The 21,981-nt window shown below is 41.3% G+C and overlaps 1 protein-coding gene across 3 annotated transcripts; it reads right to left on the minus strand.

Annotated features, from left to right (window-relative positions):
• Window positions 1–7,774: 7,774 nt before the first annotated feature.
• Window positions 7,775–21,436, minus strand: PPP1R17 (protein phosphatase 1 regulatory subunit 17). Of its 3 annotated transcripts, XM_018075865.1 has the most exons (5): window positions 21,321–21,436; window positions 17,412–17,564; window positions 14,156–14,317; window positions 9,537–9,608; window positions 7,775–8,117 (listed from the first exon to the last, which is right to left on the minus strand). In XM_018075865.1, the coding sequence occupies exons 1-5, from the start codon at window positions 21,400–21,402 to the stop codon at window positions 7,987–7,989; spliced, it is 600 nt and encodes a 199-aa protein (XP_017931354.1). In that variant the 5' UTR covers window positions 21,403–21,436; the 3' UTR covers window positions 7,775–7,986. The 3 variants fall into 3 exon arrangements, with proteins under 3 accessions (XP_017931354.1, XP_025751215.1, XP_025751214.1); XM_025895430.1 differs by lacking the exon at window positions 14,156–14,317; XM_025895429.1 differs by lacking the exon at window positions 7,775–8,117 and having other exon boundaries at window positions 9,437–9,608.
• Between the last annotated feature and the right edge of the window lie 545 nt (window positions 21,437–21,981).

The following is a 21,981-nucleotide window of genomic DNA, read 5'->3' on the forward strand; positions in this document are numbered from 1 at the left end:
TTGATCTCATGTGTTCTTTTGATGCATAGTGTCCCATGGCTCTGAGTTTCACAGCTGAACGTGACCCTTCTGAAAAAGTTGCTCTTGCCCCCAGATTTTGCACTTTGAGAAACAGTGGCAAATAGCTCTCTGCCCTCTTTCTGGAAGCCCCTGGTGGTTTACATACTACCTCAATTGTCCCTTTCCAGTCCTTTTTTTACTCTCCTCAGAGGCAAACCTGCTCTACTTTATATCTTCCTTGCTGCTCTTCACTATATCTTTGTTTTATTCTAAGGAGAGAACGAGTACTGCACGTGGCTCAAGTGTCAGGTACACCAGAAATCTATAAAATAGTGTAATGACACTTTCCATTTCATCTTCCAAGCTTTTCTGAATAGATTTTTAAGTTGTACTTTCATTTTTGAACCTCCTTGAGGACTGGGCAGTAGTTTCTGTAGAATTACCTATAATAAATACTAATGAATTTATAGCCGAAACACACATACAGAGTTGCGGAGTTGGGGTTTCCTCTCCCTATATGCCTCATTCTGCACTTACCAACACTGAATTGGTGGTTTTGCCAATTACACTGAAGTAAGCTGCTGCTTCTTATTTTTCTATTTCTTCCCCACTTTACATTCTTCATTTCTGTTTCTTGCTTGCTTTCTTCTTTTACCAACACCTTTTCCAAATCACATCTTCTGGATAAGTACATTGAATAGCAGAAACAACAATCCTCTTTACTATGAATCCTGACCATTTCATAACAATTTTTAATTTATTTCTGCATTTTTATTTTTCCCCCATTGTTAACTAGTTGTTTACCTATCTTAAGATCATATGCTGCAAACTTCTTTCAATCCATGACAGCTCAGTAGCTTTGACAGTCTTTGGGTCAGGCCTTTGTCAAAACAGAGAACAGCAAAGCATATTGGCTCCTTCAAGGAGTGTCGAGGTTTGTGAAGCAAAATTTCTCGTACAAAAACTTGGCTGAACACTCTCTGTCATAAGTATTCCTGCTATGAGTATCCCCACTACCTACTAGTTCTATTTATATTTGTGAAAAATTTACTCACTGTGAATTTGCATTGTTATACACTACAAGTTTGTAATCATGTCCAACACCAAAACTACACCAGCTGGTGTATCCACCGTTGCTGCAGGACAGTCACATTGAAATCATGGCTTGTTGTTGAATGAAAAAAGCTAAGGTGTATTTCCAGTGTTATAGATGCCCTTCACTGCAATTCCAGGCGCACTCACCGCAAGGTCTCACACCTTTTCACAGTGTTTTGCTAGACATCTTCACTGCCTGAGTACTCTGATGTCACCATGTTTCAGTTATTTTCATCTGTTGTACCCTGTGCTTCATGTTTGTGATATTGACCTTCACCACCACCAGCACTTGTGACTCCAGCAGCGGGGCTGGGTCACTGCCTAAACCAAATGTGAAAAGGAATGCACTTTAAAGCCTCTTGCTTATGAAATCTATTTATCTCCAGGAATTTTCTGAGAACTGTATTTTGCTTGTAGAATACCCTAAGATATTTTACACAAATTGGCTGTATACTGCATGTATTACATCCATGTAGATATATATATATATGTATATATTTGAATATACTTCTGTGTCATTTCCTTCCCTTTAGGGGCACTATACCTAACAGAGAACCTGACTGTTCTCTGGACAAGTGGACAGCACTAGGTCACCTGTACAAGTTGAAAGAGGAGTCTTTTGGGTTTTTGCCTTTCATTATTATCTACAGTTTATTTGGGTTATTATTTTTCTGTCACAAGCGTCTCACAAAGGGATTGATTTCTGTCTTTGCTCTCCTGGTCCACACTCTCTCTCTTGCTGTAAAGCAGAGGTAAGTTGTCATCTTGAATGTACTGGTATGTAGTCAAAGTACAGGGTAATGAAATTACCTACCTGAGGTGTCATCACGGAATCATAGAATGATTTGGGTTGGAAGGGACCTTAAATATCATCTCATTCCAACCCCTCTGGCATAAGCAGCGACATCTTCCACATGGCCAGTGCCCCATCCAGCCTGGCCTTGAACACTTCCAGGTAAGGAGATCCACAGCCTCTCTGGACAACCTGTTCCAGTGCCTCACAATTCTCAAAGTAAAGAATTTCTTCCTAATATTCAATCTAAACCTACCCTTTCAGTTTAGAGCCATTGACCCTTATCCTGTCAGTGCCTTTGCAGAAAGACCCTCTTCAGCTTTCTTGTAGGCCTACTTCAGACACTAGAAGGTGCTATAAGATTGTCCTGGAGCCTTCTCTACTCCAGGATGAACAACCTCAACTCTCTCAGACTGTCTTCATAGGAAGTGGTGCTCCAGCCCTCTGAGCATCTTTGTGGCCCTCCTCTGGACCTACTCCAACAGGTTTGTGTCTTTCCTGTGCTGAGGACCCCAGAGCTGGAAGCAGCACTCCAGGTGAGGTCACACAAGAGTAGAGTAGTGGGGCAAAATCACCTCCCTCGACCTACTGGCCATGCTGCTTTGGATGCAGCCCAGATATGATTGACTTTCTGGGCTGCAGTCACACATTGCTGGCTCATGTCCAGCCTCTCATCCACCAGCACCCCCAAGTCCTTCTCCCCAGGGTGCTGTTGATCTATTCATCCCCCAGACTCCTGATACTGGGGGTTGCCTTGATCCACGTGTAGTACCTTGCACTTGGTCTTGTTGAGTGTCATGAAGTTCACATGAGCCTACTTTTCAAGCTTCTCCAGGTCTCTCTGGATGGCATTCTGTACTTCAGGAGCATCAACTGCACCACTTATCTTGGTGTGTCGTGGAGTGTATATGGTTCCTAAACTTTATCGGAGTTCTGATCAGTTTCCTCTTTGATCTCATTTTTCTCCAGCTAAATCCATTCTGTATTGAACTGCTGTCCATTAGAATGTCCTCTAGAGGGTGGCTGTTCACCCAAGTGGTTTAGAGAGGGTTTTTTTGTTTTTTTTCTGGAGCCGGGGAAGGTGAAGAATACTGCCAGATACTCACTGGTATTGGAAAGATATCTCAGAATGTCTCTTTCCTCTTTCAAAGCCTGGGGCCTTTGACTGAAATGAAATACTGTAAAGTGGGGGAGAGAGGATGTTGTTGCAGACTGTTCTTAGTAAAACTTGGATGTTTTACAGAAATAATTCCTAAGTTTAGCACTTAGTTGTGCTGATGGCATCCAACCTGATGCATAGAGATGTGTAATGGAGTCGATGGACTGTAGTGGTTTGGATTTTATTTTCCCCCAGAGGCTAAAAAAAGGTGGTAGACCCCAAGGGGTGGAAACCCCTGGAAGTTTTGAAGTTCTGGCCAATGGGTGCTCCTGCAAAAATGTCAACATTCCACAAGCTCACCGGAAGAGATGAGTGGTAGTTTTGTTGTTGGAGGAGAGGTGGCCATGTTGTAGAGCCACGAGGAAGGGGCTCTGAGCCCCTTGGGCCCTCTGGGGCCCCCCAGCCCCTGGCTGGGGGGGTGGACTGCAAAGATCTGGAACAGTGCTAGACTGGACTAAGTGTCTGTAGTTAAGCTGGGAGATGTTTTCTCCATGGGTGCAGAGCAGCAGCCGGCACTGACCAGAGAAACAGTGGCAGAGAGCCAGGACAGATAAGACCTGAACCGGAGGAGCAGCAGAAACAACATGCAGCACCGCAGAGAAGACTCCTGGAAGGAGAGCCGAGGAAAAGAGAGCCAGCTCTGAGAGACAGAGTTCTGGGGGTGAGAACTGATACCAGACCCCCCAAAACTCCCTTGAGACCTCCTGGAAGGAGGAATAGATGGACTCCTATTTGAGAGGAGCCTTGGAGTACAGCAGCATTGGAGAGAGAGAGGAGCTGAGAAGCTCAAAGGCGTCCTGAAGCTGGACCAGGACAGCCAAAGGAATGTGGAGGAGGGCTTCGCCCCCCCCCCCACCCTGCTGCCTGGAGACAGAGCACGGAGCTCTGCAAAGGGGAATTTGAATCCCCTGAGGAAAGGGACTGCCACGAAGACCCCTGAGCTTCGTGGTATGACGTGGTGTCGCGAGCTTGTCCCTGCTACGCAGTCCACGGAAGACCCCTCGGTTGGAGGCGATGGGGCCGAGAGAGGCTTGGATACCTCCCTCGTGAGTGCTGGCAGAAAGCCAGCCATAGCTGCTGCATGCATGAGATGAGGAGAACCGGCTGCCTTAGAAGATCCTGCTGTTCAGAGACTGGAAGGGATCTGTCCTTCTTTCCCTCCTGGACTTTTATTTGGAGGGGACAAGAGATCTGATCCATTGTAGATACTATATGTCATGGTAGAGATAGTTGTGATCGTGTGTATAATGTGATGTGGTATTTATTTGTACAGTCATTGTAATATATTCCCTTTCCCCTACTCTGAGTCTGGCGTGTTTTGTCTGGAAAACCCATCTCACATTAGGTTGAGATGTGGAAGGGGGCTAGGACTAGGGAATTGGATTTTGGGGCTATCTCAAACCATGACATGGACTTATCCTCTCAGTCCAACCCTGACATCTAGTGTACAACAAAGGAAAATTTTCCACAAATGAAATCCGTGTTATCTGGGGGAGGGCCAGCTTTGAAATGCATTTGACCCTTTTTTGTATTTATGATTTTGGAGATAACCACTTGCTCCCAGCATAGAAATAAGTCTGTCTGTCTAGACAAATTTTATGATCTTAGATCTATGATGACATTTAAATTTGTTATCACGAACTCATTACAACTATCAACACTTGCAAATTTAATCTTTTTTTTTTGCTCTATAGTCCATTCATGAACAGAGTCTTTGCTCTAATCACTGGATCACTTCACTACAGCAGAAAAGTTTGTCACTCTGTTATTTGAGGAGGAGTTCTTTGTTTATTTTTTTAGGAAAGGATTAAAACCTGAATTAAAATATGAACGTTAAAATCCACGGTGAGTGAGGCACAGAAAGACTCTTGAGTACTTATTCCTTGATTCCTTATATTTTGTGTTTTTCCTTGGGACTCCTCATTGCTCTGGCACCCCATTGTTGTGGTTTCAAGACTAAATTATATTTATTGTGAACTTTCTGTGAATTTTTAACTCAGCTGACAATCACTCCCTTTACTCCAAACCTTTCTCCTGATCTCTCACAGACCTGCTAAGCATCACTAAGAAGCCCCCTTGGTATGGATCCTGGACTATAGTCACAGAATGACTGAAGCATGATCAATGCCTCTGGAGTTGGTCAGTTCAAGTAGGCTCCACTGAGGCAGGTTACTCAGGGCTATGTCCAGTTTGGTTTTGAAAATATCCAATGATGGAGAGTCTGCAGCCTCTCTGGACTATCTGTCAGAGATAGTAGCAAAAACATGTTTTTTTACTTGTAAGTGGTGTTCCATGTGTTTCAGTTTGCACCCACTGCCTCTTGTCCTGTCAGTGGATACCAATAGGAAGAGCCTGGCTCCCTCTTTATTCCTCCCCATCAGACATTTGCATGCATTATTATATGCATTGATAACTTCCCTTTAAGCTTTCTCTTCTCCAGGCTAAACAGAATACAGAAAAACAAACCTGTGACAGGTATAACTTTGTTTCAGACACTAAGACCACCTGGGGGCCTAAAATCTTCTTTGAAGGTCGGAAAAAAATTGACAGCTTGGAAAAATCCAAAGCTCACAGTGATGTGTCTCACAGTCATGTATACACATGTTGCCGTTCAGAGGATCATTGCAGCTGAAAGAATAAGCACAAATGCTCCATCAAATGCAGTTCTTTTATTTCTAGAATGTGCATAATAATTTAGCAGTCGCTCGTCTCTCTGTCCAGTCTGTGTCTTTTCAGGATTTTTCAGGATGTCAGGAATAAGGATGGATTAAGCTTCCCTTTACAGCTCCTGGATCTGACAGACTACATGGGTTCCTCATGCAGGACCAGAAGCCAGTATCATGGGGTAGAAACTGACTTTAAATGTTCACTCGTTCTATTTCTGGATCTACATTGCCAAAATATTGGTATTTCTGTTTGTACCACCTCACTTTAAAAGGCCCATGGCTTTTTGGGAGGGATGTGAGGAACAGAATAATATCTGTTTATTAACTTATCTAAATACAAGTGAGAAGCCAAAATTTCTAATGTGCTTCACCGACATGCTTTTTTGATTTTTGCTTGTAGATGGTATTGCTGGGCAGTCTCTCTGCATACAAGAATACTGTAAGGTCATGTGTAAAAAGTGTAATCACAAAAGGTAGGGATGGCATAGAACACGCAGGAAGATGATCTGTTATGATATCTAAACATATCAATTAATTTATGTGGTCAAAGCATTATACAATTATCAATTTACTAACCACTAAGACAAAATTTCAACCAGACATAAATTCATTGTAAGTTTTGCTAAACTCAGTGCATGCAAATGCTGCTTTATCTATGAATATAGTGTGAGTTTACAATAGCATCATGAATGTTGCTTTGAATTTGTTCCACATATCCCATGAATCTCATATTTAGCACTACAAAAATGCTCACCACAACCCCTTCAAATAGGTGATGGACTTTCTGTAACCCTTAGTTGAAAGCTGTTAAAGCATAAGGCCATTAAATCCCTTAGTCCCAATTTTATTGTAAATGGACACCTGTGTCTTAGTTTCTAGGTAGACGCTAATTGAGAATTCACTTCAAAAATATTAGCCATTAATGATCTCCTGACAGCAGTCTTTTATTCACTAACTGAAGCACTTCATTCCCTGCTGAGGGCTTGGAGTGGTTGTCCCACCCAGTGCAGACTTCTGGGGTAAGATGCCATTCCAGATAAATATCTGAATGCAAGCCAGCTATCAAGACACAAAGCAGTCAATGCACATAGCAGACAATGTAAGTGACTTCAGTCTGGAGCATCCCAGTCCTAACAGTCCTATGGAAATGCTTAGGTGTGTCTGTGCTTTCAGTTTCCTTTCATTTTTGGTGTAATGGCCTTTGGGGACACTGAATACAAAAGCATTTCTGCCCCAGAACAAACCAACTCCTGTCATTTGTCTGGGGAGAGCAATTTGTTGGTTTTAGCACTATCTGGTCTTAAATGGAGACTGAATGACAATAAATAAACCCAATAAACCACTGTAGAGTTCACACGCGATTCTGCAAAACCTAAAGGCTTTGTTTTGGGGGAAGGGGAATTGTCTGCCTCATTTGAAAAAAAATTATTCCCAAACAAAATGACATTTAACACTTTAACTGACTGCAATGGAGCATGTAGAAGCAGACAAATGATTCATCACACTGCTTCCCAGGAACATTGCAAAACCTTCTATTAACTTAATTGATCAAGTGAAAAATTACTTTTAATTGCTTATGTTGCTCCTGAGTGGAAGAACAGAAAAAGCTGAATTGCCAGGTTGTGAATATGCAGTTTTAAAAGAATTGCAGAATATGATGTGTGTTGCAGCATTTTTATGTCTGGACTTCGAGTTGATCTATACAGGGATGGTAAATTAGGCTGGTGTGCCATCAGAGATGTCACTCAGACTGTAAGTCCTCTTTGCTGAATAACATATAGTGCTAGGCTTAAAGGGCGCTTTTTTTGTTGTTGTTTTGGGGTTTTTTTCCCTATTAAGCTGTGTCAGAATTCCCCAGGCTTGGAAACAAATCCTTTTCAGAGCAGTGAAGTCAGTCACATCCTTTTTGTGCTCCTGCTTTGTGTTGTTAAGGGCCTTCATGTCTAAACATGTATATTTTCATGTCTAATCCATTGCTGATGTTCATTTGAATCTTTTCAGGATTCCATACTCTCACTCTTGCTGTATTGTGCACTGAAAATATTCAACAGCTTTACTGGTAAAGCTAGACTTGAGTCATATGTATTTTTTTTCACATACTTGATGTGACATACTTTACTGTGTACCTTACATTACTGTTGTTATATGAACTATTGATTATATTTTAAATATTATCTCACTGATAGGTTAACAGGATAAAAACAAGTACACCTCCTAGTTATCAGGCATCCCATTAATAATATAGCAGGCCTCTTGTACACTTTAATATGCAATTATTTATTATAAGCTTGTTGATTACATCTTGAAGCTCGATATTTGTGAATAGACTGCATTCTCATGAAAGATGCTGGGTCAGTCACTGTGGCAAATGAAGTCCAAACTAGTGTGGTCCTCAGCTGTCTACCTAAGAGAGTTAAAAAGATAACTAAATTCAGTCTGCCAGGCTAGATGATTTACAGTCTTAAGCTCTGCCAAGGGAGGTTTAAGTTGGATATTAGGAATAAATTCTTTACAGAGAGCGTAATCAGGCATTGGAATGGGCTGCCCAGGGAGGTGGTGGGATTCACCGTCCCTGGAGGTTTTTAAGATGAGACTGGATGTGGCACTTAGTGCCCATGGTCTAGTAACCACGGCAGTGTTGGATCAAGGGTTAGACTTGATGATCTCAGAGGTCTTTTCCAACCTGGTTAATTCTATGATTCTGTGATTCTACGATCTTCAACCTCTCTGCTCAGGTCCCTAAGGGCCCAGCTGGCAGTGCTACTCTATCTATCCCAGAGCTGTTAAGGTAAGCACAAACTGGCCATTCTATCAGGCTGTAGCTCGCTGTGAAAATTCTTGATTGAATCAATGAGGTAAACTAATAAAAAAAATCACGTGGTGCTGTTCCACCTTGCAGTAGGCATATGCCATTGACTAACACTATTCCTATTACTGTTGTCACTTTCCACTTTCCAAAAGATTTTCAATCTTTTCCACCTCTTCTAACTGACCTAGAACTCAATTTAAAAAGCAGATGTCAAAAGAAATTATTTGGAGCAAAAGGATCAACTATCCAACTATTTTATCTTTCACTGACCAGTGGAGGCAGTTGTTTACACTGATGTAACAGGCAGGCATTGCACTTCCCTGATGTTTCTCTTCTGAGAGCTCTTCCCTCCATCCTGATGTGTCAGTGCTGACAGCCCTTAGATGTAAATTTTCATTCTACAGTGAATCTCTCTTTTCCTCCTCACAAACACAAGTCATGAGCAGATACAGGCAGAAGAAATTTTTGCTTTCAATTTCAGGGTCTGGCTCCTGCTGTCACACCTTCTCCATCTATCACATCAGCTTTGCACATGGGAATTTTCACTGTGGTCAGTGTTATTCCAGAAGAGGAAAGCTGGACAAATTAGGTAAAATGTCAGGAGAAAAATGCGATTCAAATCATTAGTTGATGTTTTACTGCTCTGGTATCTAGTTCCAGGTACGCTCTATGAGTGCTGTCCTTTGTATTAAGCCTTATCACCACATTGCACAAAGCTAGATCTGTTCTGAGATGGATTCCTAATTTACAGAAATGCTGGGAAGCCACTTGTAGTAAACCAACAGAATCATTCAAACCCCAGGTGTCAGTGAAATTTCTGTCGTCATCTCCTATGATGCTTGCTGGGAATTCATGAGATGCAGATAAACACTTGATGATAGTTTAAAATCAAGTGCATGCTTGAGAAAATTATTATTTATAAAATTGAAAGAACTTTCTTTTCTATGTGCTGCCACTTTGAATGACCCAGAATTATTTACACTGCATTATTGGAAATATCACTGTAATCTTAACTGTGGATTGTGTCTCCATCCTTTTCTTCGTCTTCCATAATCACTGTTCGTTCTTCTGTAAACAGCTTAGTGCCTTAAAAACAGAAGGACACACAAAAAAAAAAAGAGGAAAAAAAGGAGTTGATTTAGCATACTACTTTTCAGACAGTACCAGGCTAAAAAGAATTTTTCAGTCCTCTCTTACTTCTTGATCCTAACATAGTTTTCCAATATCATGGGAGTTACTCCTCATTTATTTTCAGCACTTCGATCTCCTGATATTTAGTGAACTAGAATTGAATCACTGCATTTTTAGCTAAAATTATTAGGCACTCTTAAATCCAGCATATTTTTCCTATATGTGAAAAGAGATACTGAAGTTTCATTTGGGAACCTGTTTGTTAAAAGCATTTGAGGAGCTAAATAAGGGAAAGAGCTTGCCTGATTAAGTAAATGCTGTGATTAATCTTTGTGACTCAACTAGCTTATGTGAATGTGTATATGTTTCCTCTAAGTATATAGCCATATTACTGAGATTTTTCAAGTGCAGATGATAAAAGAGACAAAGGTTAGAACACCGACATGACAAGTGCCATCTCCACTGAAGTTATATAGTATCAATAAATTGCAAAAGCTACTGAACAATGTGAAAACAGACTTGGGTTGTAGATTATACCTTCCACAAATCTCTATCTCTCCTCCCTTCTGTTTCTTTTTCTCTTTTATACTTGAACTGGTAAGTCCACCCTATAGGGGTCTTGAGGCTCTTGTGTGATACCAAGATATCACAAATACTGTAAATGCTCTTTTCATTTAGAAAATAAATAAGAATGAAGTGAGAACAATGCATTAGGTACAAAGTGTTCTTGAACTCTATTTTAACGTATTGTGCTGGATTTGCCTGTTTCCAGTAAAAAACAAGTGACTTGTGTGATGAATTTTATGTCCACATTCCTTGGTGTGGATGTTGACATAGTCTACAAACAGGATGAGAGATATCATTGTGTTGAGACCAATGAAATCTCTCCCAAATTTGGTCTCCTAATGTTTGATACCAGGTGAGCTGTTCTGTCAAAGCAACCTGTTTTGCTTCTTTCTGCATCAAAAACTCTTTTACAGAGAAGGCTTTCAATCTTGCCAAGGTCTGAAAATAGGGCAATACCACAGAGGTAGATTTTCTTTAACTTTAGAATCTTTTCAGGGGTGATGAATTAATGAAAATATCAACCTATACTGCCCTTCATTTAAGTTAACTCCATTTATATGCGGTTCTTGTGAACTAGCACTATGAAATAAACTGAAAGGCATAAATAAATGTTAATTTGAAACACAAAGGACTTTATTTGTTCAAGAAGTAATTGAGTAACCACCATTATTAACTGCAATGAATGATGACATTTTATGGAGATGGATGTAAATGTGCCCCACACAGACTAATATTCCTATAGACAACTTAGGCAAATATAGACAAATTTTTTTTACTGTTGTCTTTGGGGTTTGGGTTTTGTCTTTTAAGAGGGAGTGGAGGGTTTATGTTGTTGGGCTTTTTATATAATGGAGCATTTGAGGAACAAGGAAAACATAATTAAAACATGCTTAAAATGTGAAGCTAGAATGGATGATTTGAGGAGAGCTAACCTGCTTTTTGGGTAAAATCAGGAATAAGAGATCAGATATGCACACTAAATAAATGGATCATGTCCACTCTCTTATTTAAATGATGAAGTGATGAAGGAAAAATGTGTTCATGTAATTCTGATGGCGTAGTTATAGTACATAAACTAGTCCTTTTAACAGATGCTAGAGACAGCTGAAAGGTAACACGCAGGCAGAGGTCTCAGCTCTAGTAGCACAGATGCTCACCACAATCAATAGCAAGATCATTACCAATTAATCACTTTGGTGACTGATGAACTCCAAAGGTTTCCAGTAGAGTTCATGATTCAGAGCTCAGACGTGGATGTAGCCCAGAGATGCAGGTTATTAACTTTCCATGGACCACTCACAATTGCAAGGACAAATCAGCCTTTTAATGCAAAAGAGTGGAAAGGGTATACAAATGGCATGTCAAAGTTGTAGTTATTTCTGTAACAGTGGGAAAGGATTTTTTCCTTTGATACAGTGCCACTGATCACTTGTGGAGAAAATGTGCTTTACTGAATGCAGTTCAGAAGTTCTGGGTGTGAACCAGAAGGATACGAGGTCATTTGATTTGGGGAACATTTGTTAGTCTTTCTCTGTTTACTGATTCAATAAATCACTTAACCTTTCTACCTCTGTTTTCCCAGCTGTGTGTACTATGAAATGCAACTCATCCTGCAGATCTATTTTAAGGATCAGTAGGTTGTTCTGTTAATATCTGCCAAGGGATCTGACTAAAGAAATGAGAAGGTAAATACAATGTGGTCATAATTTCCCAACAGAACTTGCAACTACTTGCAATTTTTAGCTAGACTAGAACCACAAAGGCTCACAGAGACATAAGAGTTTCTGTTAGGAAGCTCAAACATAGGCAGAAGAAGTCAGCTTAAATCAACTATTTGCCAGGTGCCCCCTAGATCTAAGCCACTCCTCCTAGGCTATAAATCAGAAAATCAACAAAATAGAACCTGTCTACAGACTGCCTATGGACAACTCCTGCTGGAGAGGCAAGAGGTGACATTAAACTTCTGTGCTTCTTATGTTACCCAGAGGTTTTCGGTGGGGTTGTGATGTTATCCTAAAGGAGCTGCCTTAACTGGTTTTCTAGGGTATAAGAATGAATGAGGGTTTGAAACTGTGGTTTTGCTATTTACCTCTGATCTGATTTAGAAACCCTAAGCAGCCACATTTCAGGAACTGTCTTCCCATATTTAGTCATGTATTTATATTGTATCTCAAACCCACAGGCCTGAAGAGCTCTCAGAAATACTTCAGTTACTGGAATATATTGCTAAGTGTGGATGACAATAGTGTTCCAGAGCTGACTACAGGCTTAGGTCAGATTCAAGCCATTTTCTGTTAGGTTAGACAGAAAAAAGACTGGTGGAATTATGATTCTATTTTGTGTTTTAGTCTAATCCCTTCAGAAAAGGTGTTGGCTGACTGAAGGCGAGCTGGCCACTGAAGGAGACTTCTGCTCATAGTTTATTTGTATGCACATGGCACAATGTTATATGTGGCATTTCAGTAGAAGTTTGAAGGCTGAATAGATTTAGAAACCTAACCCTTGTAGAGGAGAATTCAGATAACTAATTTAGCAGCCCCTTTTCTGTACCTGCATTTCCCAATTGTATTGGGTGTTTGTAAGGTGTAAGACTGATTCTGCTTCTCATTTTGACCACATACCATCTAGTAGATACACTGATTTTCATCACCCTTGAATTGGCATCTAGAAGTGGTTTGCAGAGGATATGAAGGGGAAATGTTAGAAATGGGGACAATCTTCTTTAGCAGGTCACAAGAGAGGCCATGTAGCACTGAGAGTGCTGCTTAATGAAAATATTCCAATAACAGGGGGACAGGACAGAAAGGCCTGCCTATATTTGTTGAGCACACATAGCCCTGCTGGGGTTTCTCAGGTCTCCAAGTCTATGATTCAGATTTCATTTTGCATATCAGTTCCAAAGAGTTCATTTTGTTTGTGCTCTGTCTGCTACCTGATGGAATAACTATGAAAGTAAGCAAGTGGACCAGCCTTCAACCACAATTTTGTCACTTTTTCATAGCAAGTCATGGAGCCATCACTGATGAATTTCAACAAGCAGAATGATGTATGTTGATATGTATCTCGAAAAGAAAATATACATCCTTAGAATACGAAGGGAGTGAAATTGAAGCATTCAAACACATAAGTTAAGTTTGCCCCTGATATGGGCACAAGTCTGCCAATCACTGGAAAACAGACCCAAATACAGGATCTGAAAAAGCTTTACATGGAGAGGCAGCATCTAGCAGGCTGCTTTGAATCCATGTTGCGTGCTGGAAGGTGGCGTCACGAGTAGGCAAGAAAGTGTCATTGGAGGTAGAATTGAAAACAACTGAAAATTGCATTAGTTTCTCTCATTTTCCCCATAACAAATGCACAGAATTTTGTCACACATTTGTAGGTCACCACTTTTTTTTTCACCTTCCCTTCCTTTCGCTTCCCTTCCCTAGGAGCATCTTATGTAAGCGTGTATGTATTGCACGTTATGCCAGAAGCACAGAACTGTTTTTAAGGTGCTGTTAATGAGAAGTTCATCACAGCTTGATTTTCTCAGTGCATATCAGGAACTGTGGAGTGAAGAGGAGGTTAATCAGTACAGCTTTGCTTTAGGTTGTTTGAGGCATTATAGTGCTGGTGACCTAAAAATTTACAGGTGCTGAGGTTTGAAAAGCAGGACATTAGTTGGCCTGTCAGAAAAGTAGGATTACAGTTTGCAAAAGATAATCAAGTGACCAAATATCTTCTCTTACTTCCCTTCCTTTCTGTCCCCAGAGCATGAACAGGGGATATGTAAAAGACTTTTCATGAGCCACCATTGTTATTAGACCAAAAAGGTCCCATTCATTAAGAGCAGCTAAGTACGCTGGGCAGAGAGCAACCTCCTCCCAGGCATTCCTCTGACACTAGCCACTTTTTGCTTCCTCTTTGGAGGACCATTCACCTAGGTTTCTTACCCATTATCAAAGGTGGGATGTGTACTGCAGGTGTATCTTTTCTCCTGGGCTTTTTCTGCTCCAGTTCAGTGATCTGAGAGACTGGACTCACTCTCTCTCTCTGTGGCTTCTCTGTGATACCATACCTTTTCAGCAGATTATCAGAAAAGTCTGAAAGTATGCCTGCAAGCAAGGAAAAAAAAATAAAAATGCCACTTTAGCCTAGTTTATATTGAAGAAACTTACACCTGTGTAATTCTCCCAATGACTACTCTGATGTAAGGCTGCATGAGTGCATGATCTGCTGCGTGGCATACCTACCCTACTTTTCTTCCAAGTTGATTATAGGCTGTAGACAATAAAGCTATCAGGCCAGCTGGCTTCTGGTTGTATTAATGCACTAAACTGCAGCCCATCAGAAATCATGGTAAAGATTTCTATTTCAGAACCTTAGACATCTTGTCAAAGTAGCTTAATCACACAGATGCTCAAGCCTCTAGTTGGGAACAATGGGATTGCACAGAAATGGCTTATTTTATCTAGTGAAACAGTGTTTTCTTTATGGTATGGTAGTTGCAGGCACAAAATGCAGGTCTTCAGCCTCTGAGCCACTCTTCCCTAAAAGAGAATTGCTGATGGAAGATACATGTGAAAACTGAACAGAGTCAAATTCAATATCTGGATTACAAATACTGGAAAATCCCAGCTACTTGTTTTTGACTTGATGAATTGTTGCATAAATACAGGGAACCACACAAGTACTTACTGGTTAACTCTTTGTGGCAGGAGGGCCTACTCCGATAAGGCCTAGAATCCAATCAGAATGCATACAATGCAAGCTCTCATGCAAGGTGTCTGTGATAAGTTGCTGGTTGTGCCATGGTAATGTTTTTGGTATTCAAGTATGCTAAAACCAGCTGTGAGATCCTGGAGCTGAATCTGACTGAATTATTTATATGGGTTGGAACCAACTTGCTGTCAGTGTGTGTGTGCGTGTGGGGAAGGGCTGGGCCTACACCTGCAGGAACATGGTTAGGCCTGCACATAAGGCCTGCTGAGGGCACAGGGCAGAGCTGGAAGGCAAGGCCTGCTGCCCATGCAGAGCACATGGCAGAGCTGAACGCCCTGCAGCCAGACTGTCAGTCAAGTCCAACCTGCCTGGTAGCCCACCCACACCACACTCCTGCAGCCTGTGACTGACTACAGCACAACTCACTCTGGCCTGGAAGGCACTGACTGGATATCCTGCCTGGGAGGGAAAACTGAACTCTGTAGATTTACAAGACTCCATGCGGTCTCTCCTCTTCTCTTCTTTCTTCTCCCTCTCCAGCCAGCACCATATGAATCATCGGATCTTGTTGGTAACCATTTTTTCCTTTCCCATCTCTCTTTCTTCTCTCTTTCTTTACTGCTTTTAATCTGTTTTCTTTTACTCCTTTCCTTCTCTTATGGATAACTTAAAACCAATGAACTGTGTTTTACTAAAGCTGGTACATGGATTGTTTTAGTGGGTGTTTCCTGTGGAATGGGTCTTTGTGCTGAATGATTTAGTGAAATGCTTTTTTCTTGGTTGTATTTTACTCCTGTAAAAACTTTTTTCCAAAATATCTTATTTTTCTCACTAAATTAAAAAGAATATCTCTTAGAGAACAGTGTGTGACTCTTTCTCTGGATGCTAATTAGAGGTTATAATGAACCAAAAGGCTTTTAAAAAGTCTTAAATAAAAAATGTAACTGCTCTGGGCAGTTTATAGCATAATCTGGAGCGCAACACCAGCCTGGTTCACCAAACTTCAAACACAGATCTTGCTTTTTGAAGTTGGATATGACAGATAAGGTGGTATCTGGCCTGTAAATTTTTAACTAGCAGTCAGTCACCTTATATTATAAAGTTCTAGTTCCCTTTCAGAACCCAGTCAGCTTCTTCTAACATAACCCTTCTTGGGGTTTATGTGCGGAGACTCCTCTCTTGGGAGGAGAGGCTGAGAGAAAGAGATCTCCCTACAAGCATTGGTCTGGATGAGTTACATCAAATCTCTACTTAATAATTATTTCTTTTTGCTAGCTTTAATAAAATTGCTTCAATAATTGATATAGTGCACTATCCTATCTTATACTATACTACTAGTAGTTTTAGTGTTTATATTGTGTAGTAAATAATTCCGATTAAGATCTTTTGTCTGATCATTTGTAATAATAATAATAATAATTATAATTTTGCCAATCATTAAACCTGTGGGACAAAAGTGGTTCAATCACACCTTTGTAATTCCTTACATTTAAATTGTTGACATAATCTGCAGCTAATTGGATTCAGGTGCATTTAGACTCCTCTCTGAGAAGGAGTTTAGAAAGCAAGGCAGTCCTTTCTGCACCTTGTGACTCAGGGCACCTGAATGACTCTGCACCTCGTGATGGCAGGGGTTTTTGTCTAAGCCTTCCACTCCCACCTGCAACACTCCTCTATGTATGTGCAGCATGGGAAGAACAACTCGATGATACAAGAGCACAACTCTCTCCCTGGAGAGCACAAGGAGTGCTTGTTAGCAGAGAATGACAAACATTTATTCCCACTGCTGCTCTTGGAAGATCGTCAGGTTTCACTGACAATCTCCTGCTTATTCTTCCCTTCCCCAGGTTGGCTCTCAAACGTCTGTAGATATGCCACAGCAGGAAGCATCCTACAAGGAGTGCCTTTGTTGCTGTGGTGATTTCTGGCTTCCTGAAACACCCACCCTTTGCCAGAGTCCCCATAAGCATATGAGCCCTGTGATTTCTAGGAGGAAGTCCTGGATGAAGCATGAAATCCTGCAGGTGGCTTGTGTGTTTCTTTGGTCTACTGCCAGCCTCATCCCAGTTCAGCCTCCCTCTGAGCACTGGGTATTAGTTTCAAGAGAAAGTGCAGCAGCTGAGCTGGATCCATTTTGATTTTGGACCATATCAAATTGGGACATCGAGCATGGCTCAGCACATCATTTAACACATAAATGTAGCATCATTTAGCAGCAAGACTACAAGCTCCAAGGGAGCACATTTTCCAGAGCATACACCCACTCACCTTGGTATTCCCAGATCTGTGAGCAAACCCTTCAACTAACAGAGGATGCCTTTGAGGAAGTCAGACTCTGTTCACCTGCCTTCCGAGGTACACATGCATGGAGCTCTGTTTCTGTCAGCATCCAAGGGGACATAACTGAATGAAGGGTCTATGGATTTTGCTCAGATTCAGTTCCCACAGCTGAATTGGGATTTCAAAGTCAAGAGATTTATTGCTTACCTGTTAGAGGTGGTGGAGTGTGCAAAGCTGGTGTATCTTTTCTCCTTGGCTTTTTTTGCTCCTGTTCAGCATTTTGGGAAGCTAGGATGGTTTTACCTTTTCTTGGGGTTTTTTTGAGGTCACAGCTCTTAATCAGCTGCTCTGAAAGATCTTCTGCAGGGAAAAGAATAACAGAAATTGAAACTAAGGGGAAATAATAAACCAGACAGTGAAAAGAAATGCTTTAATAATAGCGCTTTAATCCAAGTAAACTAAAATGCCTATGAAGAAACATCTTTTAAATACTTAGAAAGTCATCAAAAGAGGCCTCTGAGCCATACTACATGGGAGTCAAGTGACTTAGGTGGTCCTTCTGTGTTGTAGGCAGTAGATATAAAACAAAGGGAGAGTTGTGGGCAGCTGTGTGTTTACATGGTAGAGGGAAGGCTGCATCATTGTGAGCAGAGGTTCCATGGCTACCCCTGTTTTATCCAGTGCTGACTGTGTGGACTGTGTCTTCAAGAGTTACAAAGACACTTTTATGAAAGAAAGTTCTACATGTGTGGGGTCAGCCTGAGGTACTGCTAAAATGAGACAGTCAATATATTGTTCCTTTCAAGAGTTGCCTTTGTTTCAAGAGCTACTGAGCTTTTGATTTACATAACATTATACTGGATTTCTGGTTTTCCCCTAAAACAAGCCTTGACTCAGATGACTCAGAGAGTCAGCATGTCTTTTTCTACAAGAGACTGCATTTTTGGGTGCTTATGCAAGCTGAAAATATTGAAGGTAATCTGTTGTGGTGGTGCATCCTCCTCCCTCACCTCCTCTTCAGGCCTGCTCTTTGATCTCAGCAGCTTCTGACAAGCCTTGGTTGAACCAGCTGAGCGGCGAAGTGCCCCTTAACTGTACCAGTTGGGTGGGGAAGTATCTCTGACCATACTGGGTGCTCTTGCATGGTAAAGGTAGGAACAATTCTGACCATACCAGGAACATCAGCTGCCCAACCCAGGTGAGGAACAAAAGATAAGCAGTTATTTGTGTTAGCCTTGGTAAGTAATTTATCTGAATTGTAGCCCAAGTGAAATGGTACCATTGTTAGGAGACCTTGTGAAAAAAATGAATCATAGCCTGAGTGCAACAGTACTATTGTTACTGGATTTTTTGGGAAAAATTATGTTGTGACCCTATAAACAGCAGTGCTAAGTGAGGCCTCCCAGAGTTTGAGCTCTCCCAGAAAGCAGTGGGCTGCACCAGCAACTCCGTTTGAGTGGGATGCCTCTCGGAGCTCACAAACCCTCAAGTTTGCAATACTTGAAACATCGTCACTGAAGACGAGGTCTAGGTGGATTCCACACACACACACTGCTTCAGGGCCAGCCCATGCCTGTTGAGAAATGCTAAGGGATTTGATATAAATATTTCACTGAGCTTAAAGGGAATTTTTGATAAGTACCTTTACACACATAGATCCCTGTGTGCATGCAAGTGAATTGATTATGGTATGAATGTTGTTATTTTGAGTTTATAATTAACTCATTGTTATAATTGTAGCAAATCCTATTGAATCACTTCTTAAAATGTTAAGTTAGTCAATGATTAGGTGCTTTTGCACCCTTTTCTGGTATCCATATCCTCTGCGCTCTAACCCTCTTGCATCCCCAGTCTCTGTGTAAATTATTCCAAACTGCTTCTAATCCAATTTACTTATGTATGCTTCATCTATGTAGTAAGTAATAGAATGAACCTTGCCATTTAACTCGCACTCTCATGAATTCATATTAAAGCCTGTATTTTGCCATGACTTTGACAGTGATTCTTTAAATGTTCTAACTACTCATTTGCGACACCTTTCATTATTATCATCACACAAACCAATGCTCTAAATTCTTAAAAGCTGCTTGTTTGCCTTCGTCTGGGTTCCCCACACCCTTACCCAACCCGACTGCAGACTTGGATGCAAGCGCAACTTCATTCCAGGCTCTCTGAACACTATTTAAGACTGTGTTATGTCTGTGAGCCTGCAGATTGTAAAAATGGTGCCTGTGGTTAGAAATGCCATGTGACATGACAGAACTAGGATACCTTCCTTGTGGGACAAATAAACAAAATTTATAAAATTCTGCTTGCCTGTGGTGAGACACTTTTTTTGACAAGTGTCATAGTTTGAAATTGGCCCCCCTTGAGAGTTCGAGGGGCTCAGAAGTGATTGGGTGCCAGGACAGTGTTCCCTGGAGAGCCAATCACTGTCCATGTTGTTCGCTTCTGCTCAAAATCATATATCACAGCACCGGAAATGGTTGGCAGGGCAGTCTTGGTTGTTTTGCTGTTGGTGTCTGCTGCGTGTAGGTGAACAAGGACAGGGGGTGGCTGGGCTCCCTCTCTTCCCCTCCGGGGGGGAGAGCCTTTGGCTAGAATTAGAGTCAGCATTTGGAGTGTGTGCTCTGAAGGAAGAGATTCACAGCACCTGAGGTAAGAGGAGAGAGGCAGGCTTTGCAGCCAAGCCCTCTCTTCCCCCTCCTTTTCTGCAGTGAAGCTGTAGAGGGGGGCTTTTTTCCTTTCCCTCCACTGTAAGTGGAGTAGGGGCTCAGAATTGAAGCTGAGCCAAGAGACTGGGCCGTGGAAGTAGGCCCGGCGCTCAGGAGAAGAGTCCCGGGCAAAATTGGAGACGAGCCAAGAGCTCGAGAGTTGCCTGCTGAAGCTGACCAGGGGCAGCTGAGAACTGATGTGGAGGAATGAGGATTCCAGGATGTGGACGCTTGATAAGCTAAGCTACACTACAGCAGCTTATGAACCGAGGTGAGACACCAAGAGGGAGGAATCACCAGCAGCAGAAGAGCAAGGACTCAAAGCTGTCTTCTCAGACTTCATGAGGAGGAGAGACTACAACAAACAACTGCTGGAACTTGGTGAGGAGGGAGTGTTCAGGAGCCCAGAACACTCCCACAGCAAAAGACTGTGTTACATATCAGCCTTAAGGGCTGCTCCTGGACTGAAGTTAAAGGAGGGGCTTGAAAGGACTGACTGATAGTAATGTAATATATATATATATATATATATAGTTGCCTTTAGTTTGTATAGTATTTATTTGTGTAAGTAAATGTATATACTTCCCCCTTCCCCTACAGAAGCCTCTGGCCTGAAAGTTTCTCTCTGGTATTAGGATAAATTGTTGAGAAGGGGTGGGGAAAGCCTAAAAATTGGATTTTAGATTTCTAATGTGGCTCAAACTGCCACAACAAGCAAGTGAAATTGCCTTTGTTTCATTATTGTCATTGCAAGGGTAACAGTGAGCAAAGAGATTTTTGTTTCTGGGTAGCTAAATCTTCAGGGCAATTTTGCAAGATGGGAGTGAAGTAATAGCATTTGAAGTAGAAGCAAAGACCATGAATATGCAAAAAGCACATCTGTCAAGTATGGAGTCTGGTATTCAGGAGAGTGGCAGAGCAAAGACGACTGGTATGCCTAGTGTAAAAAGTAGGTTCAAGAAAGGAAACAGATTGATGATGAAGGAGGAAACGTTTTTAGAAAGCTGCCCCAATAAAGGTAAATGGGATGCTTGAAATCTTTTACTCAAATTGCATATGGAAAATGTGTTTAGGTAAAGCTTAGCTATATCCTAGCTTTCAGTTTACTGTGATATAAATGAAGAAACTAATCTATGTTTTCTACTGGAAAAAGATCAATGACTCTTTTAGCTTTCTCCTCTTTAATTAATTTCACTCTAGAATTTCAGTTGATATTTATATGCAGGAAAAATGCTCTTTGCCTTTCCATCTGGCGTCAGAAATGTCAGCAGAAGGTGTAATTATCCGTTTTCATCAGGGCTCAGTTGTATCACTGGAGGGGAAAAGTGGACACTGGACAGGACTTTATGATGTGAAGGCAACACCTCTCATTAGTGCAATGACATCATCTAATAACACTTACCTAAATGGTTACACTGTGAATCTCGCTTATCCAGTCTGTCATCTGGCATATCAAGTGGCTGAACATATTCTGTTGACGTCATTGAAATAGGCTTTTCTCCTTCTCTGAAGATACTGCACACACACAGACACACACAAAAAACCCCAAAACAAATAAACGAACAAAACTGCAACCAAAACCAAAACCAAACAAAAAAACCCAAACCAAAACAACAAAAAAAGCACAATCATATTGGTGTTATGTATCCACTTGCCAGCCAGATCATGATGAGCTCTTGTCTTCCAGCTGCCCTCTGTCATGCAGTCTGCTGGCCCGATTTCAATTACACATGCTGAGATGCATACACATAGTAAATACTAGGGTTTTTTTCTGGTTTTTCTAGTTTTCTTCTCCATTTTTTCTCAAATATAAACTAAGGATCATATTTGGTGTTTATTATATGATCCAACTTTAATTATGAATTCTGTTGATTTAGTCTTATAAGTACGGCTCCTCTAAGAGACCTTGAAGACCCTGAAGATCCAAGTGTAAGGGGTGCCTCAGAAAGATGACCAGTGCACACAGACCCCAAAGCCAGCATGAAGTAGACTTCCTTATCACTTTGGTAAGAGCACAGAAACCCATTTCACTACGCTGTTTATTTGTCCATGCTCTGTAAGTC

The sequence above is a fragment of the Manacus vitellinus genome, unplaced genomic scaffold (genome assembly GCF_001715985.3).
Source record: "Manacus vitellinus isolate BGI_N305 unplaced genomic scaffold, ASM171598v3 scaffold_3_pilon, whole genome shotgun sequence".
Lineage (NCBI taxonomy): Eukaryota > Metazoa > Chordata > Aves > Passeriformes > Pipridae > Manacus > Manacus vitellinus.

What these genes read in the sequence shown, in the direction of transcription:
- PPP1R17 (XM_018075865.1), bottom strand. Translation starts at nt 21,402, where the DNA reads ATGACGTCAACAGAATATGTTCAGCCACTTGATATGCCAGATGACAGA. An exon ending in TTCACAGTGTAACCATTTAG is followed by an intron (nt 17,565 to 21,320) that starts GTAAGTGTTATT and finishes TTTTCCCTGCAG; the next exon opens with AAGATCTTTCAGAGCAGCTG. An exon ending in GGATGGAGACACAATCCACA is followed by an intron (nt 8,118 to 9,536) that starts GTTAAGATTACA and finishes TAACTCTCTTAG; the next exon opens with GTAGACAGCTGAGGACCACA.